The following is a 27,777-nucleotide window of genomic DNA, read 5'->3' as shown; positions in this document are numbered from 1 at the left end:
CAAAATGACAAATGACTAAGAAGAAAACCACAGCCATTAATGAAACTGCTTTGGCACATTTTATTTGAGTATTCTTTTCATCTGGCAAGCTTTGGCTTGTGTATAGTTGTATAATTGTAGGGAACCCCTCTGTCCAAGTAACACTGAAATTGCAGAGGACCACAAGGGAGAAAAAACCATGGCCAGGTAATTTGCATTCTATTCTAATTAATATGTTATTTGGATTGTTTTTACCACCCCCATGACATGATGCCACCCAATCATTGTACTGTACTGTGGACTCCTCCTCTGAAAGCCCTGCTTTCTGCAACAGGCTCTGGCTTTAGAGTCCAGGCTGTAACATATAAAAAGCTGTTATCACTTACAAAATCCTGCAGCCAGAAGTTCCTAGCAAGCAGAGGTTGGCTTTCTCTGAATTTATGACAGGATACATCCCCCTTACAAGGCTACACACTTTACAACACAGCATAGGGCAGTTGACTTTTGCAAGATTGACATTCTGTTGAAAGGTAAGACTGTGGTCTCAAGTATTTTCTTTCAGAACCAAGACTAAAGTGATTACTTTTTTAATCTTACTAAACCTTGTGCCTGCCAAATTCATCTTACTTTTATACATAAATGGTAACAGCTAAACATAGCGACTCCAGTTGTATTATTTTAAGGCTCAGTGTGCATAAATCATGTTGTTATCTATTTTATTATTAGAAATTACTAATTTTACATCATGTTTCTTTAGCTTTTTTTTTTTTTTTTTGCATTTGTTTTTACAGATTTGAAGAAAACCGTCTACTTTAAGGGCAAAGCCAGGTGCTTTGAGTTCACAACATGATAGAAATCTGTTGTGTGGCTGCTGCTTTCATATTTTCGCTCTTCTGTGAAACATGTGGTTTAGTAGTACCTCATTCCACAGAGTTATCATCATCAGCCAATAACTCCACCATCATAAAGCCTGATCTGAGCGCCCAGCTGGATTCTGCAAATATTACCAAGGCCAGAAGAAAGCGTTATATTTCCCAAAATGACATGATTGCTATTCTAGACTACCATAACCAAGTCAGAAGTAAAGTCTTCCCACCTGCAGCAAACATGGAATATATGGTGAGTGAGCCAAGACCAACTAAATGCAAACTGTTAAATATTAAATGCTTAATAATGTTATATATATATATATATATATATATATATATATATACTGTGTATAACATACTGTGTTTGTAAATATATATATATATATATATCTTATCATGATCTAATTTATCAGTATACAGTGTGAAGTTTTAGCCCTCTTGAGTAACCACTTAATCAATGTATTCCGTTATATCTTATGTGTTTGGGTATAGACACATCCTGCCTTAGATCACTTATTTATTCCGTTATATCTTATGTGTTTGGGTATAGACACATCCTGCCTTAGATCACTTATTTATTCCGTTATATCTTATGTGTTTGGGTATAGACACATCCTGCCTTAGATCACTCATCTCTGTTTTAGATGCTCCATAACATTGTATTAAAATATCTTTGTATAACTTATTTTGAGAGTTGACCATTAGCATTGACGTTGGCAGATTCTGCCATTTTCAGTGAGATCCTCTGACAGTGTACTGGCATTGTGGCTACATTCACACAATAGTGAAATGAAATGGCTGTTGGCTATTTTGCACCCGTGTGCCCATTTACTTTTTGGCCACTATCTTAAACGCCCATAAAAAAAAAAAGATGTAGTTAATTGGCTTTTTTGAAAACCCAACCCCTGCAGTGCCCTCAGTATACATAATGCCCCTGGACATCCAATGCTCCCCCTATAAGTGCAGGTGCACTGCTGTCTAAACAGCGCCATTTTGCGCAGATTTGTGAATGCAGCCTTAGACAATGTCAAGAAATGAATGTCTCCGCTCAGCTTAGACAAATCTTTCATCCCCTCTGGTAGTTTCTGACCTTAGTGATGACAGCTGCTCATTAATTGCTGTATTGATTATAGTGCTGCCCCCTAAATTCTTCTGCACTAGCCACCCGTCCTTGGGTACCTAATGGTAAAACCAGCCTTGGGAGCATGCCAATATTGAATTGATTCAGAATTTGACAGGAATAAGACCCATATATCTTATTAAGAAAATGTAAGCATTTGGAGGTACAGTATTTTGTATTTCAGAGGTTGCATGAAGTCACAATACGGTTGTATGCAGTAGCCCTTACAATATGGTTTCTACAATGTAAGGGCTTGTGAAACCCGTCAGTCCGCAATACACGGGCACCGTCTGTGGGGCAGCCGCATGGGGATCGTGGACCCATTCACTTGAATGAATCCCTCCAAAAAGATAGAGCATGTTTTATCTTTTTGCAGTGCGGAGGCACGGAACGGAACCCCAGGAAGCACTCCGTAGTGCTTCCGTAGTGTGGCGTTCCATGCTTCAGTTCCGCATCTCTGGATTTGCGGACCCATTGAAGTGAATGGGTCCGCATCCGTGATGCAGAATGCACACGGAACTAGTGCCCGTGTATTGCGGATCCACAAGCCACGAGCCCTAACTGCTAGTAACCCTTATGGTATCTCCATGGCGCATCTTCCCTCACACATGTGAATGTATCAGGTATATTAATTACCTTTTGCTTCACAGGCCTTAGTTAGTAGGTGCAGACCATACTGTAGAAATTTTTTAAAAAGTCCAAGGTATCTGTTGGTAGACAGTAAAAAAAAAACAGGCAATCTTAATAGCTTCTCATACCATGGCCGTAACCGTAGCAAACCTCAAAATGAAATAATGCACAATGATTGGCTGAAGCAACCAGGTTTTGCATTCTCAAATGATGAATGGTTTGAGTAGCTGTCAAGTAAAGGATGCCAGGATTAATACATTCCAGAAGCTCCTCTGCTTTTTCCACTGTAAGCAAAACTGGCAGCAGTACCCCTTACAACCTATAGGAGTGCTGTTGGAAACAATGTCAGCAACCTAAAAAGCATCAACTCAGTTACAGTAAGTACTGTGCTAAGTAGATCTGGACTGGGGAGTCATTATTTTTTAAATAGGGCATGTTAATGGATAAACATAACTTTAATGGCAGTGTAGTATTTTCTCTTATCTTACAAACTCTTCAGTTTATTTTCTAACTATAATGACTTTATCAATTGAATATAATTGAATTGACAACTGTAGATATTCCTTTTTTCAGTACAGAGAAATGTTGCTAACTAACATGTAATACTGATAGTACTTTGCTTTTAAATACCGATATTATGACATGCACCTACCGTATACAAGTATATTCTTTACCTATGCAGTAAGTCAGTGACTGACTCTACTTTGAATGATTTGTTTGGCCAATAAGTTGGACCTTCTCGGACGACCCTGTGTGCTATGACCTGTTGTTTTCCTTGGCATGAGCTTTTCAAACATGACTCGTTTCCTGGACTACATGAAAAGTTGTTTGTAGCCCCATTGAAAAAACACTTTGGAAACATGTTCTCCAGAGATGTTTCACATTCTTACCTGTCTAGAAATACTTAAAAACTCCTCCAAGATCTTTACAATGTTTGCAATAGCAGTGGCAGCTCCAGTGACAACAGCTGGTTACCATGTTCTTGAAACTGCAGACCACCAACAAGCCCTGTACAATGCAGATGGTACATAATTGATGGCCACATTCTCTGACTTCCTCTAGGTTGGTTGATAGGCTTTGATGTTTTCTGTACGGTCCAGGTCAGTGGTAACCATACAAGTTTAATGAAGTGGTAGTGAAGTTTTGAAAGAAAAACATCTGCACACCAAGAATAACAAAAAAATGCTTAAGTGTAGTCTATCTATCTATCATGGCAATCTAGTTGCTCTCTAAAAATATTATATACTATACACTTTTTGTAGTAAGCATAGTATGTTCATGGGATATACGTGCAGCCCCCATGGTTTGATTCAGATTCCATGCAATGTTTTTGTTTTCATGTTTGCCCTTTTGTGACATATCATGGTAATATTGCCCTATTTCAGGGGTTGTCAACAACTTTCTGTAAAAGTCAACTTGAGTCTGCCATCAGCGGAAGGTTCAAGCTAAATAAAAAATACCCAGGCCAGAGTGTGGCTTGACTAGGAGGACATTGCTTGGTCTAAGGGCCTGTTCACATCACCTTAGAGTCTTTCAACAGACAGATACATTTGGAATATCCCGACGTACAGTATACCTCTGACAAAGGGCTCTAATGCATGCTACTTTATAGATATAGAATGGTATGTGTCTTCCATAGTCCCCCATGCTAAAAATATATATTCTGCACTGTATGTTTTTGTGGGATGCCTCTGTGAATGTTGACACTGCTTGCTACTGCCTATCTCATCAGCTCCTCATGTCTCCTCTCCTATTCATTGCGCTTCACATATCCAGTGTCTTCCCCTTCCAGTCCATTATTTGCATCTTTCCACCTGGAACTTCGTATTCAATGCCCCCTTTTTGCATCTTCTGCTCTCCTGGATCACAGTACTGCAGGTCTCCTCATGCTTCGCTTGCTCTGTATCACTGCTCCCTCTCACATCTCTAATTACCTTCTATATTACCCCCCCTGCATCACCAGTCCCATCCTGCATTACAAGTTTCCTTCTGCATTGTCCACTCTTCATAGATGGTCCCCTCCAGCATCACCTTTTTCTATTTTCCATTCTTAATATTTCAGATGTGCAAAGTAATGGTGAGGATAACTGGTATCCCTGGTTTGGATTCGGACCGTTTTCAACCAGTACGGTACCTGTGCTCTATTAGAGCATATGCAGATCATAGAAAGTGGAACCCACCATGTACCCCCTCCATTATCCAGAGCAGAGAACAACTGCAAAAATGGCCGCTGTGTAGTTCCAAACAGACTGTACAGTCCTAAGGCCGGTCCTGACTATGATCTGTAAACTGGCACAACACGGAGCCCACAGGACTATATGAGCCCACCTCGGCTCAATTCTAATGGTTTATCATTTGCTATGATTTCATCATATGATTTTAGGAGATGTATATGCTACAGATGGGACACGAAAAATAGAACCTTGTTTCCCTTTGTTCAGGATAATGCTTATGAGACCTCGTTCATCAAAACTGTCTTACAGTAAAACTCTTTGTTGCACTTAGCAACCAATCAGAACTCAGCTTTCATTTTAGCGGGACAGTGTGTGGCAAGCCCCTGAGGAGCGAGGATGGGTGTAGATAGTGGCTCTGGCTGCAGAAAATCTATCAAAGTGGCTTTCCTCACACTGTTGCTCCCTAGGGCAAGTGCAGTGAAAGGAGGGCACTTTTTGCAGGGCACTCCCTGGTGTTAGGGCTCCTGCGTGATGGTAGTTTGAGGTGCTCTTGGTGTCAACGTTTGTATGGGTGCAAGGCAGGACGTGTAAGGAGTGCAATGGCCGGAGTATGGTGCAAGAGTCAGTAACCAGGCCAGATTTAACAGAATAAACGTCTCTCTTTACTGTAGTGCAAAATGGGAGTTGTATTATTTAACAGTCTAAGAACATGGTTCCAAAAATGTACAGGGCAAATCTTCCCCCAGAGGGTTTCGTGTGGGTGTAGGCTAGCTTTACATTCTCCCTCTGCAGAATCTGGGGCTGACAATAATGTTTTTGGTAAGATAGCAGTAATATGCTACTGCAGTATACAGAATTAGGGAAAAGTCCAACCAGGTCGCACCAGTATTCCAGTAGATGGTGTCTTAGCAGTATTCCACTCACAGCAGCCATGTCTAAAGCTTTTGATAGTGGTTTACCTTACTGACTCCGTTTTCTCAGCTGTTACAGATTCTGGCATTTCTCTCTCTCTCTCTCTTTCACTCCAGGAGTATTCAAACGTAAAGATAGTCCTCTTTTGGTAGATCATGCAGAGATGGTCAGTCTCTGTAGCTTGAGGCCCAGTACTAAGGAGCGGAGCACAAGGACTTTTTCTCCTCTATCCTTCCCTGCTAACATTACACTCTCCCAGACTAACACTGGTTCTAAATCTACACCAGCTTCCTAGCTGGCTTAAATTTAGACCATTTACTCCTAAAACAGGAGTGGAAACTGATAAATCAGACGAGCCCTCCGGCCCATCCCCTTACCCGCCCATGCCTCGCCCCATTTTTTAGACCTGGAGTGAGCAAGGAAAAGTCGCAGGTTGTGGCGCAAATAACCTTTTTGCCACAATCTGCACCAGAAATATGCCAAAATCAGGCGATTTCTGTTAGTAAATGACTCCCTATGTCTTTATATAGGATTTCCACTTGCCAGCCAGTACATTTCCATTACGGCAGTTCTAAAATAATTGTAAATTACTTTTTTATCTTAAAAAATAAAAGGTACAAAAAGTTATCTTGAATAAGCTCCTATCAGTGGACCTTAAAAATGCTCAATGCCTATTGATACTTGGTATGACCATTTATTGAATGTCAGGTATTTGCCTTACGTTATATAGACATAACACAAAACAGATGTTAAATGACAAGCTGAATTCCACTAATTGAAGTCAATTATTTTAATGAATGACATTCTTGCAGTAGCATAATGTTCTTCGGTGGGCAATGTGCCAAAGTAAGGCCTTTCATGTCCTATTAATATTTCATTTAAATATGGATGTAATTGTAAGTTGGAGCTTTCATCATACACCTTGTCTAGTCGGTTCTCGTATTTCTCAAGGTTGATTACATATCAGCGCATGACACAGTGTATAAATTATGTTAACACAGTAGTCAGCAGCATAGCAAAGCCTGTCCATGTCCACCGAGTCCAGCATAGCGTAATAAAGATAGCATAGCATATCTTCCTCTGGAAGTGTAGAAATTCTGGACTGTGGAGAGGGAATGTCAAGAATGATCATCTGTTTCCTTGACATGGACCATCAGTAAGCCAAATGTGTGCAGAGATAAATACACTCCTCAACATTTAAATTGCAACACCACGAAGGAAAAGTTGTGGAATTATGGAAATCACAGAATTAATAGACAAGTTAATAATATTAATAATAATACTATGCAAATTATAAAAAATAGAAACCTAATAATCTTGATTTATTCAGTATCCAGTATGAGCGCAACTCACAGAAATGCACATTTTTATGCCTCAGTATGCTATCAAAGAGGTTATTAATGGTTTTCTGAGGAATGTTCTGCCACGCTGAATGCCCTTGGGCACACAAAGCATCAAGATCCAGTGTTGGAAGCTGCCTTTGCAATTGCTGACCAATCATGTCTCAGATGTGCTCAATGGGAGACAACTCCAGAGATGCTGTAGGTCATGATAGCTTGTTTAGGCCATGCAGACTGCTCATAGTAGCTTGAGCAACATATGGCCTGGCATTGATTTGTTGGAAAATGGCTCCTGGGACATTTTGAAGAAATGGCATTACCGCTGGTCCATGACCAAATCAATGTCATGCCAAGCTTTTAGTGTATCTGAAATGAAGACTAGAGGGGTCCAGCTACCATACATTATGCCACCCACACCATAATCCTGGGAGTAGGAACAGTATGATGTTCCCTTGTGAAGGCCACTTAATTGCATTGTCTCCAGACCAATCACCAGCTATCATTGCATCAGAGACAAAAAATGGGACTCATCGATGAAGAGGATAAACCTCCATTCCAGCTTCCATTGCTGTCTTTCTGTGCACCATGATAGACTTTAAGAGCGGTGGCGTGACATCATTGGAACACCTGAAGCTAGAAGTCTCGGTGGTAGACTAATATCTTGCAAATAGTTTCTGATGGTTTATGTAGACACTGTTTGCTGCCCTAAGCTTGGGATGTGATGTCTAATTTCACTTGCAGTACAGAATGGATCACTACACGCCATTCTTCGAATCAGATGATTGGTCCGTGCAAAGGGTTCACATCTGTGCCCCTGTTGCTGTCATTCTAGTTTGTCATTCTCCCAACCACCAGGACATTCAATGTTGAACAGTGTGGACATCTCAGCCTAGACATGTAGGAATCTGCTGGAGTGATACACCAAGGTCTCTCAGTTCAAGGATTCTGTCCCTCTCAGTTTGTGACAAGTGGTGATAACTGGCATGTCAGTGAACAGGAGGCATCACACAATCATGCCACATGACTTGGTTTGATTTTTGAAGTTTCATTTGGCTTTCAATCTGTTTTTTATGCCCTTCCCACCTGCTACAGATTGGCATTAGCGGGCTAGGTGCTAGAAAATTTTATAATTTACAGATACCTCTCCTGCCTCGATTTGAATAACGTTATGACTTGTCCTATATATACACACTGTATAATTAAATTAGTAGAAGCATAAAATAACAGCACGGTGGCTCAGTGATGAGCACTGGTTAGTAATTACAGTATACTGATTCCTTGTGATCAGGGCTGTCTTTAACGCAGGGCAAAAGAGGCAGCTGCCCTGGGCCCAGTTGCTCCTGGGAGGCCCAAGGCAGCTGCTTCTTGAGCCCTGCTGCGGCCCTGGTTACAGGTGGGGGGCGGCGGCAGGGCACAGGGAGATAAGCGGTTCCATTGTGGAAGCACTCATCTCCATAGTCATCTGTATCGTCTTCCTCAGGACAGCAATACAGATAGATGTGCTGCTGCGGGGCAGGGGAGGGAGAGGCGTCTCCCTTATCTGTTTTTCTGATAGGCTGTAGGCGGCGAGATAACATATTCGCGCCGGCTGAGCCGTACAGTGCGGGACACAGGCCAGAAGAGGCCTGCATCGCATCACTTCCAGCCAGATGGAGGTAAATATAAGTGTTTCTTTTTTAATATCGTACTACTTACTAGCATATGATTGGGGGGCATCTATGGGGGCACTTGTTGCTGTCGCATGATTGGGGGGCGTCTATGGGGGCACCTGTTACTTGCACATGATTGGGGGGCATTTATGGGGGCACTTGTTACTGGTTCATGATTGGGGGCATCTATGGGGGCACTTGTTACTGGCACATTATTGGGGGCATCTATGGGGGCACATCTTACTGGCACATTATTGGGGGGCACTGTGGGGGCATCTATGGGGGAACATCTTACTGGCACATTATTGGGGGCACATTTTACTGGCACATTATTGGGTGGCACTATGTGGGCATCTATGGGGGCACTTCCTAATGGCACTTTATTGGGGGCATCTACTGAAGCCACAAAGAAGGGGTATTTTATATGTGGGAAGAGGGAAGAGAAACACTATGAGGGCTTCTACTGTGGCCACAAAGAAGGCTATTTTATATGGGGGGCTCTGTATAGGGGCATTTTATACTGGGGAACATTATGGTGGGTACTATGGAGAAGGGGAGCACTATGGGCTCATCTATGGGGGCAATAAGAAGGGGTATTTTACACTTGCAAATTATGAGGGGCACTGAGGACATCTACTGGAGCACTATATATGGGGAATTTTATACTGGTACATTATGGGGGGCACTAGGAATAATGGGGGGATAGAAGCACTATGGGGGCATTTACTGGGGGCTCTATATAGGGGTATTTTATAATGGCACATTATGGGGGCCCTATGGGGACATTAGCTCAACTGGGGGCATTAAAAGTGGAATTTTTTGCACTGGCACATTATAAGGAGAATTATTACTACTAGGGGCCATTATGATAGGCTTTATTACTACTGGGGGGTCTATGGAGAACATGATTACTATTATGGGCACTATGGGAGCATTATTACTTCTGGGGCACAGTGGGGACATGTTGGGGGCACTGTAGGAGCACTATTACTACCATATGTGCCCTAGCAGAGAATTATTCCTATTGATGGGACTTTTGGGAGCACTATTACATAATTATTTTTTGTAGGACGTTATGTTTACACTATTAGTGTCAGGGGCACTATTTGCTGGGTGCAGTTATTTTAGGGCACTGTGTGCCAATAATTATTGAAGGGCACTATCTGCATGGTACTAGTATTATCAAGGGGTTTATCTGTTTCTGCAGTATAGTATTGGGGAGCACAGTGGCACAGTATTGGGGTGGTAGGATGATTTGTCCAGAAGATGGGAGGATGATGGAAAAGTAGTAAACTAAGATTTTGTTTGTCAAACTGCAGAGATAAGAAATGGCTGAAAAATGGTGGTCTGGTCTGAAGGTCTGAAAGAGAAGATGAGGAAGGAGAACATCTACATCAAAGAGACAATCACTGGATGTAAGAGGCATGGGGCACTGTATTAAACAAACGGAACTGCTTTTTTGTGAACAGAAAAAAACATACGGCCATTTGAATGAGTCCTTAGACGGCTAAGGAGAGTGATTGGCTACAGTGGACACATGCCATATACTGGCACACCTCCACGGCCGTCTGAATGAGCCCTTAGACTGCTGAGGACAGTGATTGGCTACAGTGGACACATGCCATATACTGGCACACCTCCGCGGTCATCTGAATGAGCCCTTAGACTGCTGAGGACAGTGATTGGATGCAGTGGACACATGCCATATACTGGCACACCTCTGCAGCCGTCTGTAACCAAGCAGCGTCAGGAGGACCGGACCAGCGCTACAGAGAATAGTGCTGGAGAAAAAGGTGCATGGAAGATGATTTGTTATTTTAGGCTATTACATGGCTTGTCTGAGATTTTTAATTATCCCGGACAACCCTTTAATTATTTGTAGAATCATTAAAGACAGGGGAATACTGTTTCACTTTCTGACACAGAAAATAGGCAGTCAGAAAATCCCTGTCCCTGGTGAGGCCTAGCTGGACCTGTTGGCAATTCCTATTTTATCTGATCCATACATTGGGACAAGAAACAACAGAGTTAACACTTTAATTGCTAAGTGTGTACCCTTGTGGGAAAGGTGGATAAGGCTATACACTGTACCGTGCTGTTACGGAACAAACACTAAATGACTGGCATTACTGTATAAGTACTACTTGTTGACTAGCCCTACTGTGACTGACACTACATTTTGATACTGCTGTATAGCGATCTGGTTCCTACTTTGGCTGACATTCAGGTAGTTATATTACTGTAAGGCTGGGAATGTAGAAAATCTGTTTCTGTATGCTATTGTATTTGTCCAATGCTTCTTGAGGTAGGTTTTCTGCCATTACAACTTTGTCCTCCAGAGGTCAATGCTGGTTGCATGGTCACCAGAAATTGGTGCTGGAGTGGAAACTAACCCTTGGTCTTTATAAGAACCTTTCCTATGGGGTTTGGGCTGTACTTCGTGTGACTCAGAGGTTACAGCCCTTACAGCTGCCCTTCTTCAGGATCCACATGAATCTCAAAATGTAAATAGATTTAAGTCAGAAGGTCTAGACCAGATAACGAGAAAGAAATCTGGAAATGTACAACCACAGTCATCAAAATTTAATAAAAGCTAAATAAATAAGAAGTCAAATTGATTCAAATGTAAATGATAGAAAGCTGATGCTGTCCACATGTGTTACCGATCAACATCTCCTTTATTGTAAGCAGGTGTATTTTCAGAACGAGCTTAGGTTCTAGTTACATTGGAAGAGGAAGCATTTGTCTATTTTGGAATGTCACTATTTGGATTGTATTTAATCTATTGTTTCTGTTTTGCTAATGTTATATAACCTTCATTCACCTCTGAGCTTGGCCCAGTGTAGAGTAGAGGCTGTCTTGCTACATTTTACATATTTTTCACAATTAAAAAGGCCAATTGCATTATGGAAATTCTGGCTTGTCTAAGATGGTATTCAATAATACATCTCAGTCTATTTGTTTGGTCTGCATTTAGTACTGAACCAATATGAAGTGATCCATTGTTACAAAGCTACTGGGAGCTGGAATGTATCATGTTTATACAGGTGTTGCCTTTCATTCATTATAGTGCAAACTAATAAACTGGAGAAGACTAAAGGAGCATTTACATACACAACGACTGAGCATGCAATTATCAAAAAGGGACTGTTCCTTCCCCATAACTGCCTGCTCATCAGTGGAGGAAAGCGCTGGATTTACATGCAGCAATCACCTTCACTATATAGGGATGGGCAATGGTTATTGCTAGTGTTGAGCGAAGAGAGCTTTAGATGCTTCATCCAAAGTCGTTTCGTTCAAAACTTTGGATTAATACTGTACAAAGATCTGTACAGTTTGAAGATGTATGGGCTCCGATGAGCTGGAGGTAGTTATTCACGTGTGACTTCATTGAATAACTTCTGTAGTTGATTTTTAAAGAAGAAAACCACTTTAAAACTTGAAGCCGAACTTTGGTTTGAATTAGTGCCTCGAATCCAAAGCCGAGTTTGGTTTAAAGTTTGAAACTAACTTTGGCTCATCGGAGCCTATACATTCTAATACTGTACGGAGACGGATCTCTGTACAGATCTCTGTAAGTTTTGAATGAAGCAACTTCAGATGTTGGCTCCAAAGCTCACTTCGCTCAACACTGGTTACTGCAATCGCTCATCTTCATACAGATTCATTGTTTCTAGACAGCAGATTGCTGCTCACACAGCATGATCTACTGCCTATGAACAATGATTTAGGTGTCTGCATAAGCAATGATTTCACCCAATGAATGTGCTTCTTGCCCATTCAATGGGTGATCTGCGGAGCCTTTACATGGGCCAATTAATGAGAACAAGGGTTTGTATTAACTTTTGTTCCTGATAATTGCCCCTTGTAAATCCAGCTTAAAGGGGTTGTCTCAGTTCAGCAAATGGCATTTATCATGTAGAGAAAGTTAAGACACTTACTAATGTATTGTGATTGTCCATATTTATGGTTTTCATTACATTATACATTACTCATATACAGGGGTTACAACCACCATGTAATCCAGCATTGGTGGCCGTACTTGCACATTATTGGAAAAGGATCCGGCCTCTACACTATACTTTGTTGAAACCAATACTGCTCTAAGGATTCTTTTTATCTCACCAAACTGAAGACATTGGGTGAAATATACACCCTTCCAGCACTTTCCCACACACATTGTTACACTGGGTACAAAAAGATGTGCCTTAAGATAAAAATTAGAAGTCTACCAGTCTAGAGCAGGCATGCTCAACCTGTGGCCCTGTAGCTGTTGTAAAACTACAACTCCCACAATGCCCTGCTGTAGGCTGATAGCTGTAGGCTGTTTGGGTATGCTGGGAGTTGTAGTTTTGCAACAGCTGGAGCGCCGCAGGTTGAGCATGCCTGGTCTAGAGCATCTCATCTGTAGAAGCTGTCTGATGTTATTTCTAGTGTTCAGCGAATCGAAGTCCATAAAGTGGACTTTGATCAGAATTTCAGGGAAAATTTGATTTGCCGCGAAGCCGAATTTCCTTGTGCTTTGTGGCAACAAATCAATTTCCTGAAATGGCTATACATTAATTTTTTTATTTATTATACTTACCACATCCATTTGAGAGTGAAGAGCTGTCCACCCCCATCTTGATAAAAAAAAAATCCATTGCGTGGTGACGTCATCACGGGCCGCGCAAGATTTCCCGCTGGATCTTTAATCAAGATGGCGGAGGTTGGCTCTTCGAGATCAAATGAATAAGGTAAGTATGACTTAATTTATTTATTTTTATTTTACACTTTAATATTAATGTCAGATGCAGCGATCAGCGATGAACGTGGCATCTGAGTTCAATGACGGGGCACGGTGGAATCGCGGTTTCCTGTCATTGCACCCACTACTTACATAGAAATGTTCTTTGTGACAAAGTAATTAGTCATGAAGTGAATTATTTTGTAAAATTTGGCGAAGCAGCCAAATCAAATTTTACAATACTTCGCTCATCTCTAGTTATTGTTTTTTTTTTACTTTTTTGTATACAATTTAGGTAGTTGCATACACTTTTTGACATTTTCCCTTATTTTAGGGTTTAATATATATCTTACCTTTGTGTTGCACTACCTCTTTGTATTGCTACCTTGCGATTTAACACTAACAAGACAACTTCTGGGGCAATTAATATACTTTTTTTTGTGTGGCAGCCCCACCTGATCACTTATCTTCCCTTCCACCTCCAGAATTTTATTACAAGCCTCCATTTATATATATCTGTGTTAGGCCCCTTTCACAGGGGCGAGATTTCCGCGTAAGTGCGGATGCGGTGCGAATTTCACGCATGGTTGCTAAGATGACCGTTTATTCACTGTATTATTTTCCCTTATAACATGGTTATAAGAGAAAATAATAGCATTCTTTAATACAGAATGCTTAGTAGAAGGTCAATAGAGGGTTAAAAAATAAAAAAAATTAACTCATCTCCTTCTCTTGATCGTGTAGTTGCCGATCTCTTCTTACTTCTTTAATCATGAGCTGCCGGCTAAAGGACCTGTGGTGACGTCACATCACATGGTCCAATCACATGGGCCATCACCGTGGTGATGTACCATGTGATTGGACCATGTGATGAGCTCAGTGACGTCAACACAGGTCCTTTGACAGGTCCTGAAGAAAGAACAGGAGACCGGCAGCTACACGATCAATTTTGAGGAGATGAGTTAATTTTATTTTTATTTTTTAACACTCAATTGACTTTGTACTAAGCATTCTGTATTACAGAATGCTATTATTTTTCCTTATATCCATGTTATAAGGGAAAATAATTACATCTGCACAACCTTGAACCCAAACCTGAACTTCTGTGAAGAAGCTCGGGTCTGAGTACCACATTCAGTTTTTTATCGCACGCGTGCAAAACGCATTGCACCCGCGCAATAAAAACTGAACAACGAAATGCAATCGCAGTCAAAACTGACTTCAATTGAGTACCTACTCGCTCGGGTTTGCCGCAACGCACCCGCAACGCATCCGGACCTTATCCGAACACATTCGTCTACAAGGGGCCTTATTCTATTCCTCAGTATGATGTAGTTTTGATGTAGTTTTGTGTCTTTTGTCATATTTATGTATTTATTAAAATTACTGATTATTTTAGCCTGTTTAGTCTAAGTTTGCTTTTTTAGGATTACTTCATGATGCTGAGCTGGCTTCTTTAGGGTCAGACAATTTTGCCCAACATTTATGTGGGTTTTTCTTGTGTATTTTAACCTGTGCATGCTAGAGAATGGGTCAAGCAGAGGCCATGTTGTTCATGCGCCCACACCAGGGAGCACTCTGAACTGTAGTACTGTGGTGAAGAAGAAAGTCCTGGCAGGACAGTACCTAGATGCTTTCTATTTAAATTCTGCAGAAAGCAATGAAGTAAACAGAACCTGATTTTAAACAACATAGGACATAGTTTCTAGCAGCTGGACTATTTTATTTTAGTTTGTTGTAAAGTATATAGTACCAGATTATGTTACAGGAAAGAAACCCCTTTATTTGGGATCTACACATGCCATTATTTAAATTTGCTTTATAGAAAGCACACAAGGGGAGGCAAAATCAGAATTTGACTACAATTAGGTCAGCCATTTCTTGAAAACAAATCCATGTTCTGTTTTTTACAACAAAGGCAATCTGATCATTTTTGCATGGAGAACAGATACATTGGCACACAATGAGTTGGTTTTGGACTCTTTAAGAATAAGTCCCTATATCCAGTATTAAGATAATAAATTGCTGAGTGCAAGCCTGAGGTCTCCAAATTCTTGGAATGTTGGAAAGGTTTCATGTCTCAACAGGGGGTGTTTGTGGTTTTCTTTTTTTCTTTTTTTTTGTAAGCAGTTTTAAGATTTTTTGAGTCTTGGTCACTGGTAGAATTTAGTCTTAGATAGCAATGTAATACATAATAAGGTAAATTTATTAAGGCTGGCGTTTTTCTGGACAATCTTAGGCAAAAGTGCAATGTGCACGTGAGTAAAATTTGCCAAAATGATTAAGAGGTGCATCTTGGACTGTCCTTAAAAAACAAAATGAATTTATGGGGAGGGGGGTTGCAAGGGAAGCTTATGAAGGCTGGCATTTCATACACTTGGTTTAGTTTGCTCTACAGTGAGATGTGCCTAATTTATTAAGATATGTAGGCCTCTTAAAAAACTCTGTGTCCTACGCAGGCCTCTTAATAAATTAGGAAAATCTCCATGTGGCATAGAGGGAATAGATTTAAGCAATAATTTGCGCCAGTTTCTTGGATGCATTATAGTCAATTTGCCATACCACAAGAGACCACGCCCTCTGAGCCCCACCGTCATCACAACCCACTTCCTAGATTATTCTCATCCATACTTTTCACCACTTTTCAAGTGGAGAGAAAAATCATAAATTTTAGCGCAAATATAGCGTGGAATTATTACAAGTTTTTATGCCAAAGTAATTATGTAAATCCCTAGATACATTCATTTCAAAAAGTCCACAGAGAAACTTATTACAGATGATAATCAACCTGATGAAAAGGTAGTAAACCTGGAGCCTGTGTGTGTGTGTTGGTATTGCGTGTGTGGTGTGTGTGATTTGTGTGGGGGGGGGGGGGAGTTTTTCTGTTGCATGTAACTAGACCAATAGTATAAATAATGTGTGTGAGTTGAAGGGGTTGTTTAAAATTTTTTGCATTGTGTCCCAAAGGCCTGAAGTGACACCTTGCTCACGTGACTTTTCCAGTCTTTTACAGTGTACATCCAATCTTGACTTTCCAAAATGAGTTCTGGTTGTTTCCTACCCCTTCACACGCTCTCCACTTTAGACAAAACCTACTTTTTAGAAGGGTGGTTTGGCAATAAGCTGATCACAATGATTTGGGAATCCTAGATTGTAACAGCAGTATAAACTAAGAGTTACAGGACAGGACAGGTCCTCCAGAGTGAGAGAGAGACTTTTTATAACACTTCTTTAGGGTAGGTTGACATCACCATTTTGCTTTCTGTTTTTCTGATATTTTTGATGGGAGAAAAAGCCCTCCAAGAAAGACTTTTTCCCCCCTTCTTAAATAACGGATTGCAGACGGAACTGACTAAAATGGATGCCAAAAAAGTACAATGGATTGTCAAAATAAAGGATCAATTTTTTTCTGATCTTCTGCTAGATCAGTAGAATGGAAAGAAAAATGGTGATGTGAAACATATTGTTATGGTCAATAAATGAAGAAGTGCTCCCTCTATTAACCCAGATGTCCCTAATAGGGTATATGAAAATTAGTTTTCTAAACTGAAAAACCTCTTTAGAGATGAGATGCGAGTACTGGAATAATATTTTTCAAATGCTTTTTTTTCATACTCTGCTCATTGTGCCACACGACTTGTCAATATAATAGTCTACTTAGCTTAGGTCGCCCAGACAGCAGAGGCTAGAGAATTTAGATGAAGCTTGTAAGAATTAGAAATGGAGCAATTATTACCAGCTTCTCTATAATCACAATGCTGTGTGCCACATCACATTGGGCATTTCATGGTGTTAATGACCTCATGTAGTGATTTTTACTTTAACACCAGAGTAAAGTTATTTATTATATTATACTGTAGGCAACAAATTGCTGTGCATTCTAATCTATTTCCTTTATCGTATACTGACAAACTTTTCATCATGTGAAACATTATTACTAAAAGCTATTTTTTTATACAGGTGTGGGATGAAACCTTGGCAAAGTCAGCTGAAGCCTGGGCTGCCACATGCATTTGGGACCACGGACCGCCCTACCTAATGAGATTCCTTGGTCAAAACCTCTCTGTGAGAACAGGAAGGTATGGAGTTGATTCACATGATTATTTTTGACATTATGCTTTAGTATACTGTACAATGTACAAACCGGATTCCAAAAAAGTTGGGACACTATACAAATCGTGAATAAAAACTGAATGCAATGATGTGGAGATGGCAAATGTCAATATTTTATTTGTAATACAACGTAGATGACAGATCAAGCGTTTAATCCGAGTAAATGTATCATTTTAAAGGAACAATACGTTGATTCAAAATTTCACGGTGTCAACAAATCCCAAAAAAGTTGGGACAAGTAGCAATAAGAGGCTTGAAAAAGTAAATTTGAGCATAACGAAGAGCTGGAAGACCAATTAACACTAATTAGGTCAATTGGCAACATGATTGGGTATAAAAAGAGCTTCTCAGAGTGGCAGTGTCTCTCAGAAGCCAAGATGGGTAGAGGATCACCAATTCCCACAATGTTGCGCAGAAAGATAGTGGAGCAATATCAGAAAGGTGTTACCCAGCGAAAAATTGCAAAGACTTTGCATCTATCATCATCAACTGTGCATAACATCATCCGAAGATTCAGAGAATCTGGAACAATCTCTGTGCGTAAGGGTCAAGGCCGTAAAACCATACTGGATGCCCGTGATCTCCGGGCCCTTAAACGACACTGGACCACAAACAGGAATGCTACTGTAAAGGAAATCACAGAATGGGCTCAGGAATACTTCCAGAAACCATTGTCAGTAAACACAATCCACCGTGCCATCCGACGTTGCCAGCTGAAACTCTACAGTGCAAAGAAGAAGCCATTTCTAAGCAAGATCCACAAGCTCAGGCGTTTTCACTGGGCCAGGGATCATTTGAAATGGAGTGTGGCAAAATGGAAGACTGTTCTGTGGTCAGACGAGTCACGATTCGAAGTTCATTTTGGAAATCTGGGACGCCATGTCATCCGGACCAAAGAGGACAAGGACAACTCAAGTTGTTATCAACGCTCAGTTCAGAAGCCTGCATCTCTGATGGTATGGGGTTGCATGAGTGCGTGTGGCATGGGCAGCTTGCATGTCTGGAAAGGCCCCATCAATGCAGAAAAATATATTCAGGTTCTAGAACAACATATGCTCCCATCCAGACGTCATCTCTTTCAGGGAAGACCCTGCATTTTTCAACAAGATAATGCCAGACTACATTCTGCATCAATCACAACATCATGGCTGCGTAGAAGGATCCGGGTACTGAAATGGCCAGTCTGCAGTCCAGATCTTTCACCTATAGAGAACATTTGGCGCATCATAAAGAGGAAGGTGCAACAAAGAAGGCCCAAGATGATTGAACAGTTAGAGGCCTGTATTAGACAAGAATGGGAGAGCATTCCTATTTCTAAACTTGAGAAACTGGTCTCCTCGGTCCCCAGACGTCTGTTAAGTGTTGTAAGAAGAAGGGGAGATGCCACACAGTGGTGAAAATGGCAGTGGTGAAAATGGTACATTTTCTCAGTTTAAACTGTTGTTCCGTGATTTATGTTCTATTCTGAATAAAATATTAGAAGTTGGCACCTCCACATCATTGCATTCAGTATTTATCCACGATTTGTATAGTGTCCCAACTTTTTGGGAATCCGGTTTGTATGTTAAGCTTTCTAAAACAATAAGACCACAAATGACACCAGTGTCTTCTGATGGCCTCTCAATCACATGTCACATAGGCAAGAATATGGGAGTCAGGCAACCCTTTCCCTAAGGGTATGGCTACACGGCGACACTGGTGTAGAGGTGATCCCATAGAAATGGGTTGCAGTGTGATTCTCAAGTGTGCTGTGACTGCGATCTTTGAATCCATAAAAAATCCAACTCTGCTGGACCCTATTCATTTATAAGGGATCACTGCTACATTGTGATGCCCCTGTGATTCTGGCCATGACCAATGTCACCGTGAAGCCGTACCCTTAAGGTAGACTCAAGAGGGATATTCTCAAGAAAGCCATCTAAAAGAGAAGCTTCCTTTGTTGCCAATAGCAACCACTCACAGAACAGCTTTCATTTGTTTTAGTGCTCTTGGAAAAAAGATAGCAGGGCTGTCACTGAGTACTTAAAGGGGTTGTCCAGGTTCAGAGCTGAACCTGGACATACCTCCATTTTCCCCCCGCCAGCCCCCCTGACATGAGCATCGGAGCAGTTCATGCTCCGATGCTCTCCTTTGCCCTGCGCTAAATCGCGCAGGGCAAAGGCATTTTTCTGAGTTCCGGTGACGTACCGGGCTCTCTATGGGGCTGACAGGCAGCCCGGTGACGTCACCGGCACTGATGGGCGGGATTTGGCTCTGCCCTAGCCAGTAAAACGGCTAGGGCAGAGCTAAAGCCCGCCCCTCAGAGCCGGTGACGTCACCGAACACACTGCTGGGCGGAAGTTACCGCCCGGCAGTGTGTTATTGAAAACAAAAGAGCCCGTGCCCTGCGCGATCTAGCGCAGGGCACTGGAGCGCATCGGAGCATGAGATGCTCCGATGCCAGGCTCAGGAGGGCTGCCGGGGTGAAAATAAGGGTATGTCCGGGTTCAGCTCTGAACCCGGACAACCCCTTTAACATCAATTAAACGGCAGAAATTATGACGCTTAAGTCCCACCCCTTGGACTACCCAACAGTGGCGTAGGGATCGCCATAGCAACCATAGTAGTGGCTATGGGGCCCTACGCCACTGGGGGCCCGCCCGGGCCTGTTGATTATTATATTTTTTTACATCCACTTGCCAGCCCGTCTGTGGGCTCGGGCCTGGCTGGGGATGGGGAGAAGGAGTCAGGAGAGAGCAGGGCAGTGAGGGCACGACGGGGCCGGGCAGCAGATGAGAGAGGCCGCGGTAGATGGGGTCGGGCCGCGGTCACAGGGGTGTGTACTATACCTGGTCCTGGAGTCTAGAAGGGAGTGGACTCGATTCCTGAGAGTGTCAGTCTCACTGCTGCCAGCCTGTGCCTCAGCTCAGCCTGCCTGCACTGTGGTGGGACCGCTGACCGGTCCGAGTCTGACCCTTCTCCAGTCTGCTCCCTCCTCCTCAACTGGTCAGTGGTCTCCACTCCGGCATCCACTCCACTGTCTTCAGTCCTGCCTCTGTGCCTGCGGCTGCCAAGTGCCTGCTGTAACAGCTGCCCTGCTTCTGTTCTGACTGTGCCAGTGTGCCTCAGTCTAAAAGTAAGTGATTAAGTAAAAAAGAATTGTGAGAACTTAGAACTAAGGTTCAGAAGATTATGATGATCAGTACAGTATCGTGATGATGTTGAACTTGATAATGATCTGAATTATGAAGTTAAAAAGAGCTGCCTGCAGACCTGAAGTGAAGGAAGGTGTGGGGGCCCCTGCCCCCTTCCTTCTCTTGGGGCCCCCAAGAGAAGCAAGGGGGCAGGGGCCCCCGCGCCCTCCTTATCATTGCAGGTATGCAGGCAGCTCTTTTTAACTTCAGATCATCAGACTCTCACTTATTACAAATTTACAGCACACACACCCCTGTAGTGTCCACCATCAGACAGGGGAGGGAAGAAACCCCAGAACTAGTGTGTGCCGCCCAACTGTTTTTTTTTCCCCTCCCCTGTCTGATGGTGTACACTACAGGGGTGTGTGCTGTAATTAGTAAGTGAGAGTCTGATGATCTGAAGTTAAAAAGAGATGCCAGCAGTGATAAGGAGGGCACCCCTTCCTTCTTTTGGGGGGGCACACTCTAGTTCTGGGGTTTTCCCCCCCTTCTTATATGACAGAATAAGGGTACTTTTACACTTGCGGCAGGACGGATCCGGCAGGCTGTTTAGCCTGTCGGATCCGTCCTGCTGCTATTTCGCTGGACCGCTGCTCCGTCCCCATTGACTATAATAGGGATGGGGCGGAGCTCCGGCGCAGCTCATGGCGGTGGGAGATCTAGGATGGGTGTTCAGGTGGGAGCTCTGGAAGGGGTGGTGGGAGGCCCGATAGATATGTGGGGGTGGGAGATGGGGGGGCCCATGACATTTTTTTGCTATGGGGCCCATGCATTTCTAACTACGCCCCTGCTACCCAACATCTCTCAAGTGGCCCATAATGCCCACAAAACACCCACTTTAGGGCCAGACTTACACAAGCCCCTTTTATGACCTAATTTATGCGATTTATGTGGTTGATTTCGACACAAAAAGTACACCGTAATTATTGTGGAAAAATGCATCAAATCTGTCTCCCAATGTTTTTAATGGGAGACAGTGACTGGCGCTTCTTCTTTCAGTGTGGTGAAAAAAGAAGAGTACTGACCTATCTTGCAGTGGTTTCCATGTGGGAAGCAGCTCTGAGACCACAGCTGGTGGCTACAAATTGATCAGCTCCACTGAATGTCACTTATCAATTTGCAGACCCTCCACAGAACCCATGGCAGAAACTCAAGGCTCAGCTTTCTGATGCAGGTTCCATAGGCAAAATACTCATACTTTTACCCATGTGACTTCATAAATCTCACCCAATGTGTGCCTAAAAACTGGTGCACGTGCCTTGCACTAGATTTATTATGTGTTGCAGACACATTTTCCACCTCACAATATCTGGAAAAGGCATATGGTATTTTTTGGGGATTGGATGCGGACCTATTCACTTTAACAGGTCTTCAAAAATGTGGACATCACTGTGTGCTGTTTGCATCCAGACAACCATTCCATGGCACCCACAAAAATATAGAACATGTCTTATTCTTGCCCGCATTATGGACAAGGGTAGGACAGTTCTATTATGAGCTGGACGTACCGTAATGCCCCCATCCGGTATCCATGTTTTGCAGATCTGCAATTTACTGTCTGCAAAAATTGAAATGTTTGTATGAATGAGCCCTTAGCAAAAGGAGTGTGGCTTACCAGAAATCAGCATGGTTTAAAAATAATGTATTTACCTAAAGTAAGTCAACCAAGAGTTGGAATAAGCAAAGCAAAAGTGCTTAAAGCTCGTCTGTTGTTGTACTACTTGTGTGGTGTTTGTAATTTGATTCTGCAGTTATGTTCTCACACATGATTTTTTGTTGTATGGTTGTTTTAGTTTGGTTTTCTTACTTTATAATCAGTAATATGTATTAGCTTTCTAAGTATAGAAAACCTATATTCTCAATATGGTAAGTAGTGTATATGATGTACACAGCTTAGCCCTCAGCATGTTGATGTCTAGCCATTCCAATCAATGGGAGGGCGAGTATACAGCACACAGCAGTGTTACAAAAGAAATGCTCCAAGAATTCAGCCCTGCCCCTGGTGCTCCAATGTGCTAACTTGCATATGAATAAAATTGCAGATATCTGTGCAGCTGTTTGTCAAACAGACAAAATAAATTTATCATTTTATTCAGCATGATCAACTGTAACAGGCAGCATGCCTGGTGGTTTAATAGGGTTGATCATGCTGACAGGGGCTCTTTAAAGTGTAACTGTACTTTCAAAATTATTATAGGTTTTGTTTGAGACCCTACTCCCCTACCAATTGCTAAATCAAGGAGTTGAGCACTGTCTCTTCTCGCTGTTAACAGCAGGCTTAGTAGAAAGTTTATTATCCTGTCTCCAGTCCACCTTCAGCAGCAGGGAGAGACTGATTCTATCTCCCCGTTTTTGCAAAGGTGAAGGAAGGGAGGGGGACTGGGTTAAGCACTTAGATCCCACAATTTAAAACCTTTGATATGCCACTATCACATATCTAAAGTTTGAAAGCGCAATTACACTTTTAGATAGAAATAATAAGTCTGCCATAAAGTGTACCGATGTACAATACCTCATGTGCTGACCATCCCACTGACCAATCCAAAAAATAGAAAAATATGATAGCACTCCAATATAAGTTATATACTGCTGAACTCAATCTTCATTAATAATGCATGTTGCGCCAAACACTGCTGATAAACACTGCTGCCACATAGATAATAATGTGTCAGTTTGGGTAATGAACCCTTCATTAACTTTAGGCTACATTCACACGACCGTATGTGTTTTGCGATTCGCAACTTGCGGATCCGCAAAAAAATAACAATGACGTCCGTATGGCATCTGTTTTTTTTTTTTTTTGCAGATCAATTGTAACAATTCCTATCCTTATCCTCAAAACAGACAAGAATAGGACATGTTCTATTTTTTTTGCAGGCTACAGAATGGACATACGGATGCGGATAGCACACGTGTGCTGTCCGCATTTTTTGGGGACCTATTGAAATAATTGGGTTCTCATGCAATCCGATAAAAAAATGTAACAGACACGGAAACAAAATACGCTTGTGTGAATGTAGCCTTAGAGAAGGATGCGTGGTGAGAGCAGTTAGCAATCATGAGACATTGCTTGTGTATTACAGACACTCTACTACTGTAAGCATTGCCAGGGTAGTAATATAATATCCGATATCCCAAGTATCTCTGTAAAAAAAATATTTCTTTGTTTAGATATCAATCTATTTTACAACTAGTAAAACCATGGTATGATGAAGTAAAGGACTATGCATTTCCATATCCTCAAGACTGCAACCCCAGATGTCCTTTAAGATGCTTTGGACCAATGTGTACACATTATACCCAGGTAACATCCCCGCTTTATACTGTGTTTTTTTTTGGCCCTATTTCTGTGTTCTGGCAACAAACCATTACTTTATATCTTTCCAAAAAGATGGTTTGGGCAACAACGAACAGGGTAGGCTGTGCGATCAACACTTGTCACAACATGAACGTCTGGGGTGCCGTATGGAGAAGAGCTGTCTACTTAGTCTGCAACTATTCACCCAAGTAAATGCATCTATCTATCTATCTATCTATCTAACTGTATATCTACCCTTCTAGCATGTAATTATCATTTTCTGTTTTAGGGGAAACTGGATTGGAGAAGCACCATATAAAGTTGGGGTTCCATGTTCTGCATGCCCACCCAGTTATGGAGGCTCTTGTACAGATAACCAATGCTTTCCAGGAGTAACTTCAAACTACTTATATTGGTTTAAGTGAACTGATCCAATTCAGGATATTATTTTCTTTGAATGAAAATTTTAGAATGCTGTAAATGTTTACAGTAGCAAATGGGAAATGTAGCGTGTTAGCTAATTGTAATATCAGTGATCAAGCTTATCCAGATACAATCACTGATCAGCACATTGTCACTAATATATTAAAATCCAGTGCATTACAGCTATATATTCTGTCAACTTAAAAATATGGGACCTAATTCAGATGCAGCACGGCTGTGGCAGAACAGACAAGAAGCACAACTTTACATACGTTGTGCCATTTCTACTGCCTTGCTACCGCTGGAACTCAGTGATAGGGCAGGCGTATTACAAGCCTACTGCTCTAATCTAAACCAAATGCATATCACTATACCGTTCTATGGATTTCAATTCTTGCACACAAAAATACTTGTGTGCGATTTGTGTCAAATGTTATGTTTATTACATATCAGTTTTGGAGAGAAAACTACGGCCGGCCTAAGGTGCCTTGTGCATACCTTCTGTCATATTCAAACCATGAAACCATATAACCATACCAATCAGTGTGTAATTATGAGCACCATACTGTATGGAACTAAAAAAAAGTGCCATATATTGTCCAAATAATAATGCCATACTGTTCCCCAAACAGCAGTGCTACACAGTGCTGCCCCTTCCATACACAGCAAAAATGATGTACTATACAGTAGTGCATAAAAAGTGAATAGCACCATATAGTAGGCAAATAATTCCATCATGTAGTGATCAAATAATAGCTTCTTATAGACAGTAAAAATACTGTACAGTACAATGTCTGAAAAAAAAATTGGCTATACAATTAATATTAGGATTAGTGATCGTTACAAGCCTCAGGTCAGACTGCACAGGTCACACTCACCAGAGGTCAGCCCCGGGTAAAACTACTTGGCCAAGAAAATACATAAAGGGGCAAATTTATGAAAACTGGGGTAAAGGAAAACTGGCATAGTTGACCATAGCAACCAATCAGATTCCACCTTTCATATTTCAGAGCTCCTTTGGAAAATGAAAGGTGGAATCTGATTGGTTGCTATGGGCAAAAAAGCCAGTTTTGCTTCACACCAGTTTTTTATATATCTCCCCCTAAGACCTAAGAATTTTAGACACATGGGGGGTCATTTATCAAACTGGTGTAAAGTAGAACTGGCTTAGTTGCTTATAGCAACCAATCAGATTCCTCCTTTCATTGTCCAAAGGAGCTGTCCAAAATGTAAGGTGGAATTTGATTGGTTGCTATGGGCAACTAAGCCAGTTCTACTTTACAGCAGTTTGATAAATGACCCCCTTGTTTTTTACTTCTTATAGTATGAATATCTATAGCTGAATAGAACATACTCTTTAGTCCTCAGTAATTCCATCAGTTGTAAGTGTTTAATATTAGAGGACCTGCGGTGCTTTACTAAGTTAATTACTGTCCCCCCAGCCAATCAGCTGTTTGAAGGGGTCATGGTGCTGGTGGAAGCACTGCGTCCTCCTCATTGTCTACTTAGAAATCGCAGTGCAGGATATTGCAGCTTTGTTCCTTTCACTTGAACCTGAAACATCCCCTCCATATTTCATTTTCCATATGTAGGTTTTACGTATGTCTATGTATTTTACTGTTCAAAGTGTTATGTTACATAACCGCTTTCATTCAGGTTTTTTATTTGATTAAATTACATTAGGTGCTGAACATTCCTTTTGGTGCTATGTGCGTAATCCTGTAGGATCAGGAATTTATGTTATATTTAAAATGTAAATGCACAAATGCGAGTGATTCAGAATTAATTCTTCATTGTCCAGATGTTCACATTTGCATTTTTCCGCTTTCCGTTAGGAATTCTCATACTTTTCATGGCATAACTAGTTTAGTTTATAGCTCTATTAAAGGGGTTTTAAGGACTTTAATATTGATGGCCTATCCTTAGGATTGGGTATCCATATCAGATATTGATCAGCCAACGATCACCCGACGATCTCCCCAATCAGCTGTTTTGATCAGCTGCCAGCCCTAGTAACTATATAGTGGATGGTAGGTTCCATTCACTGTGTAGTTTCCAGAGCCTGCGTACTGCATTCACTTAAATAGGAGCTGAACTGCAGTATTCTGCACAATCCCTATACAGTGGGCAGAACCTTCGGTTTCCAATTCCATCTACTGTCTCTGGTGTCCCGAAACGGCTGCTTGGTGTTGGTATTAATTAATAACTGAGTACCAGAAAACCCCTTGTTCAGTCATACTCACCAGCCTTATTTCATATTGATGACGCCCAGTAGGTATCTAACACAGATCCTACTCCAATTAAGGAGATCCATGTATAATACTCACTGGGCAATGGATGTTTGCCTTGGCAACTGTTCCACCCAGTGTGCCGTTGCGCCTTTTCATGCCCAATGTCAGATCGGGTGTCTCCGACTCATTCCAATGAGTCCTGATATTCATGAGATCCCAGCTCTCCCCATCCTCTGCTGCTCATTGACAGTTTCTTCCCAACTGAAATCATTAGCAGCTGGGTAGGGAGAGCCGAGAGATCATGAATATAGGGACTCATTGGCATGTTCTGGGGCTGTTCAATAAAAGATTTTTGCGAAACAGCTAAACAAAGTTACCCTGTGTTTTCCTAAGGGGATCTTTCACTAATTTATGTAACTCTCTGTTAGGACACCATAAAATTAGCAACAGATTCCCTTTAAATGGGCTTTTAGCATATTGTATGTTTGGCTGGAATACACTGCTTACCTATTCTATATGTATTATAAAGTATAGGTGACCATACTTTACGAATTTACGAATTTACAAATGAAGATGTGCCAGAAATCAGGTCCAAGTTGAGCCAGGATTCTGACGCTCATGCTTTTCACATTTACAGTATTAAGTATCTTAGGTACTTTAAAGCTTAGTGGGAAGGGGTGGCTTAGTGGGAAAGGATCCTGCTTTATGGAAAAAGGGCCTAACTTTAGATATAAAAATGTGCTCCAAAATTCTGGTCCAAAGTATGCCAACTAGCAGTTGGTTTAAACATAGACTTGACGAGCTAAAGGTGTTCCAGATTTCTCACTCAGTGTCAGCCATTATGATAAATCTGATGCATCTTTGGACTTTCTAAGTCAAGGATGTCAAACTCTTGGCCCTCCAGCAGTTGCAAATCTACAACTTCCCTCATGCCCTGACAGCCCACAGGGCATGCTGGGAGTTGTAGTTTTGCAACAGTTGGAGGGCCACGGGTTATCCCTGGTCTAAATGATGGGCAATATTGGTAAACCTGGCCCGCTGTGCTGTAAAGTACATGCTTTTATTCAACAGAAGTTGCGGGCAGACGTATGAAGCTCTATAGGTGGGTATATGGCAGCATACCACGTGTGAGCCACAAAC

The 27,777-nt window shown here is 41.7% G+C and overlaps 1 protein-coding gene across 1 annotated transcript; it reads left to right on the top strand.

Moving 5' to 3' along the window:
* The first annotated feature begins 378 nt into the window (after positions 1-378).
* On the top strand, positions 379-25,364 carry PI15 (peptidase inhibitor 15). Its single transcript, XM_044294844.1, has 6 exons — positions 379-509; positions 771-1,098; positions 17,360-17,478; positions 23,857-23,989; positions 24,077-24,192; positions 24,273-25,364. The coding sequence occupies exons 2-6, from the start codon at positions 826-828 to the stop codon at positions 24,406-24,408; spliced, it is 777 nt and encodes a 258-aa protein (XP_044150779.1). The 5' UTR covers positions 379-509; positions 771-825; the 3' UTR covers positions 24,409-25,364.
* Positions 25,365-27,777: the final 2,413 nt, after the last annotated feature.

This window comes from Bufo gargarizans, chromosome 5 (assembly GCF_014858855.1).
Source record: "Bufo gargarizans isolate SCDJY-AF-19 chromosome 5, ASM1485885v1, whole genome shotgun sequence".
NCBI lineage: Eukaryota > Metazoa > Chordata > Amphibia > Anura > Bufonidae > Bufo > Bufo gargarizans.
Note: the sequence above shows the minus strand (reverse complement) of the source record. Positions and strands in the feature narration are given on the sequence as shown.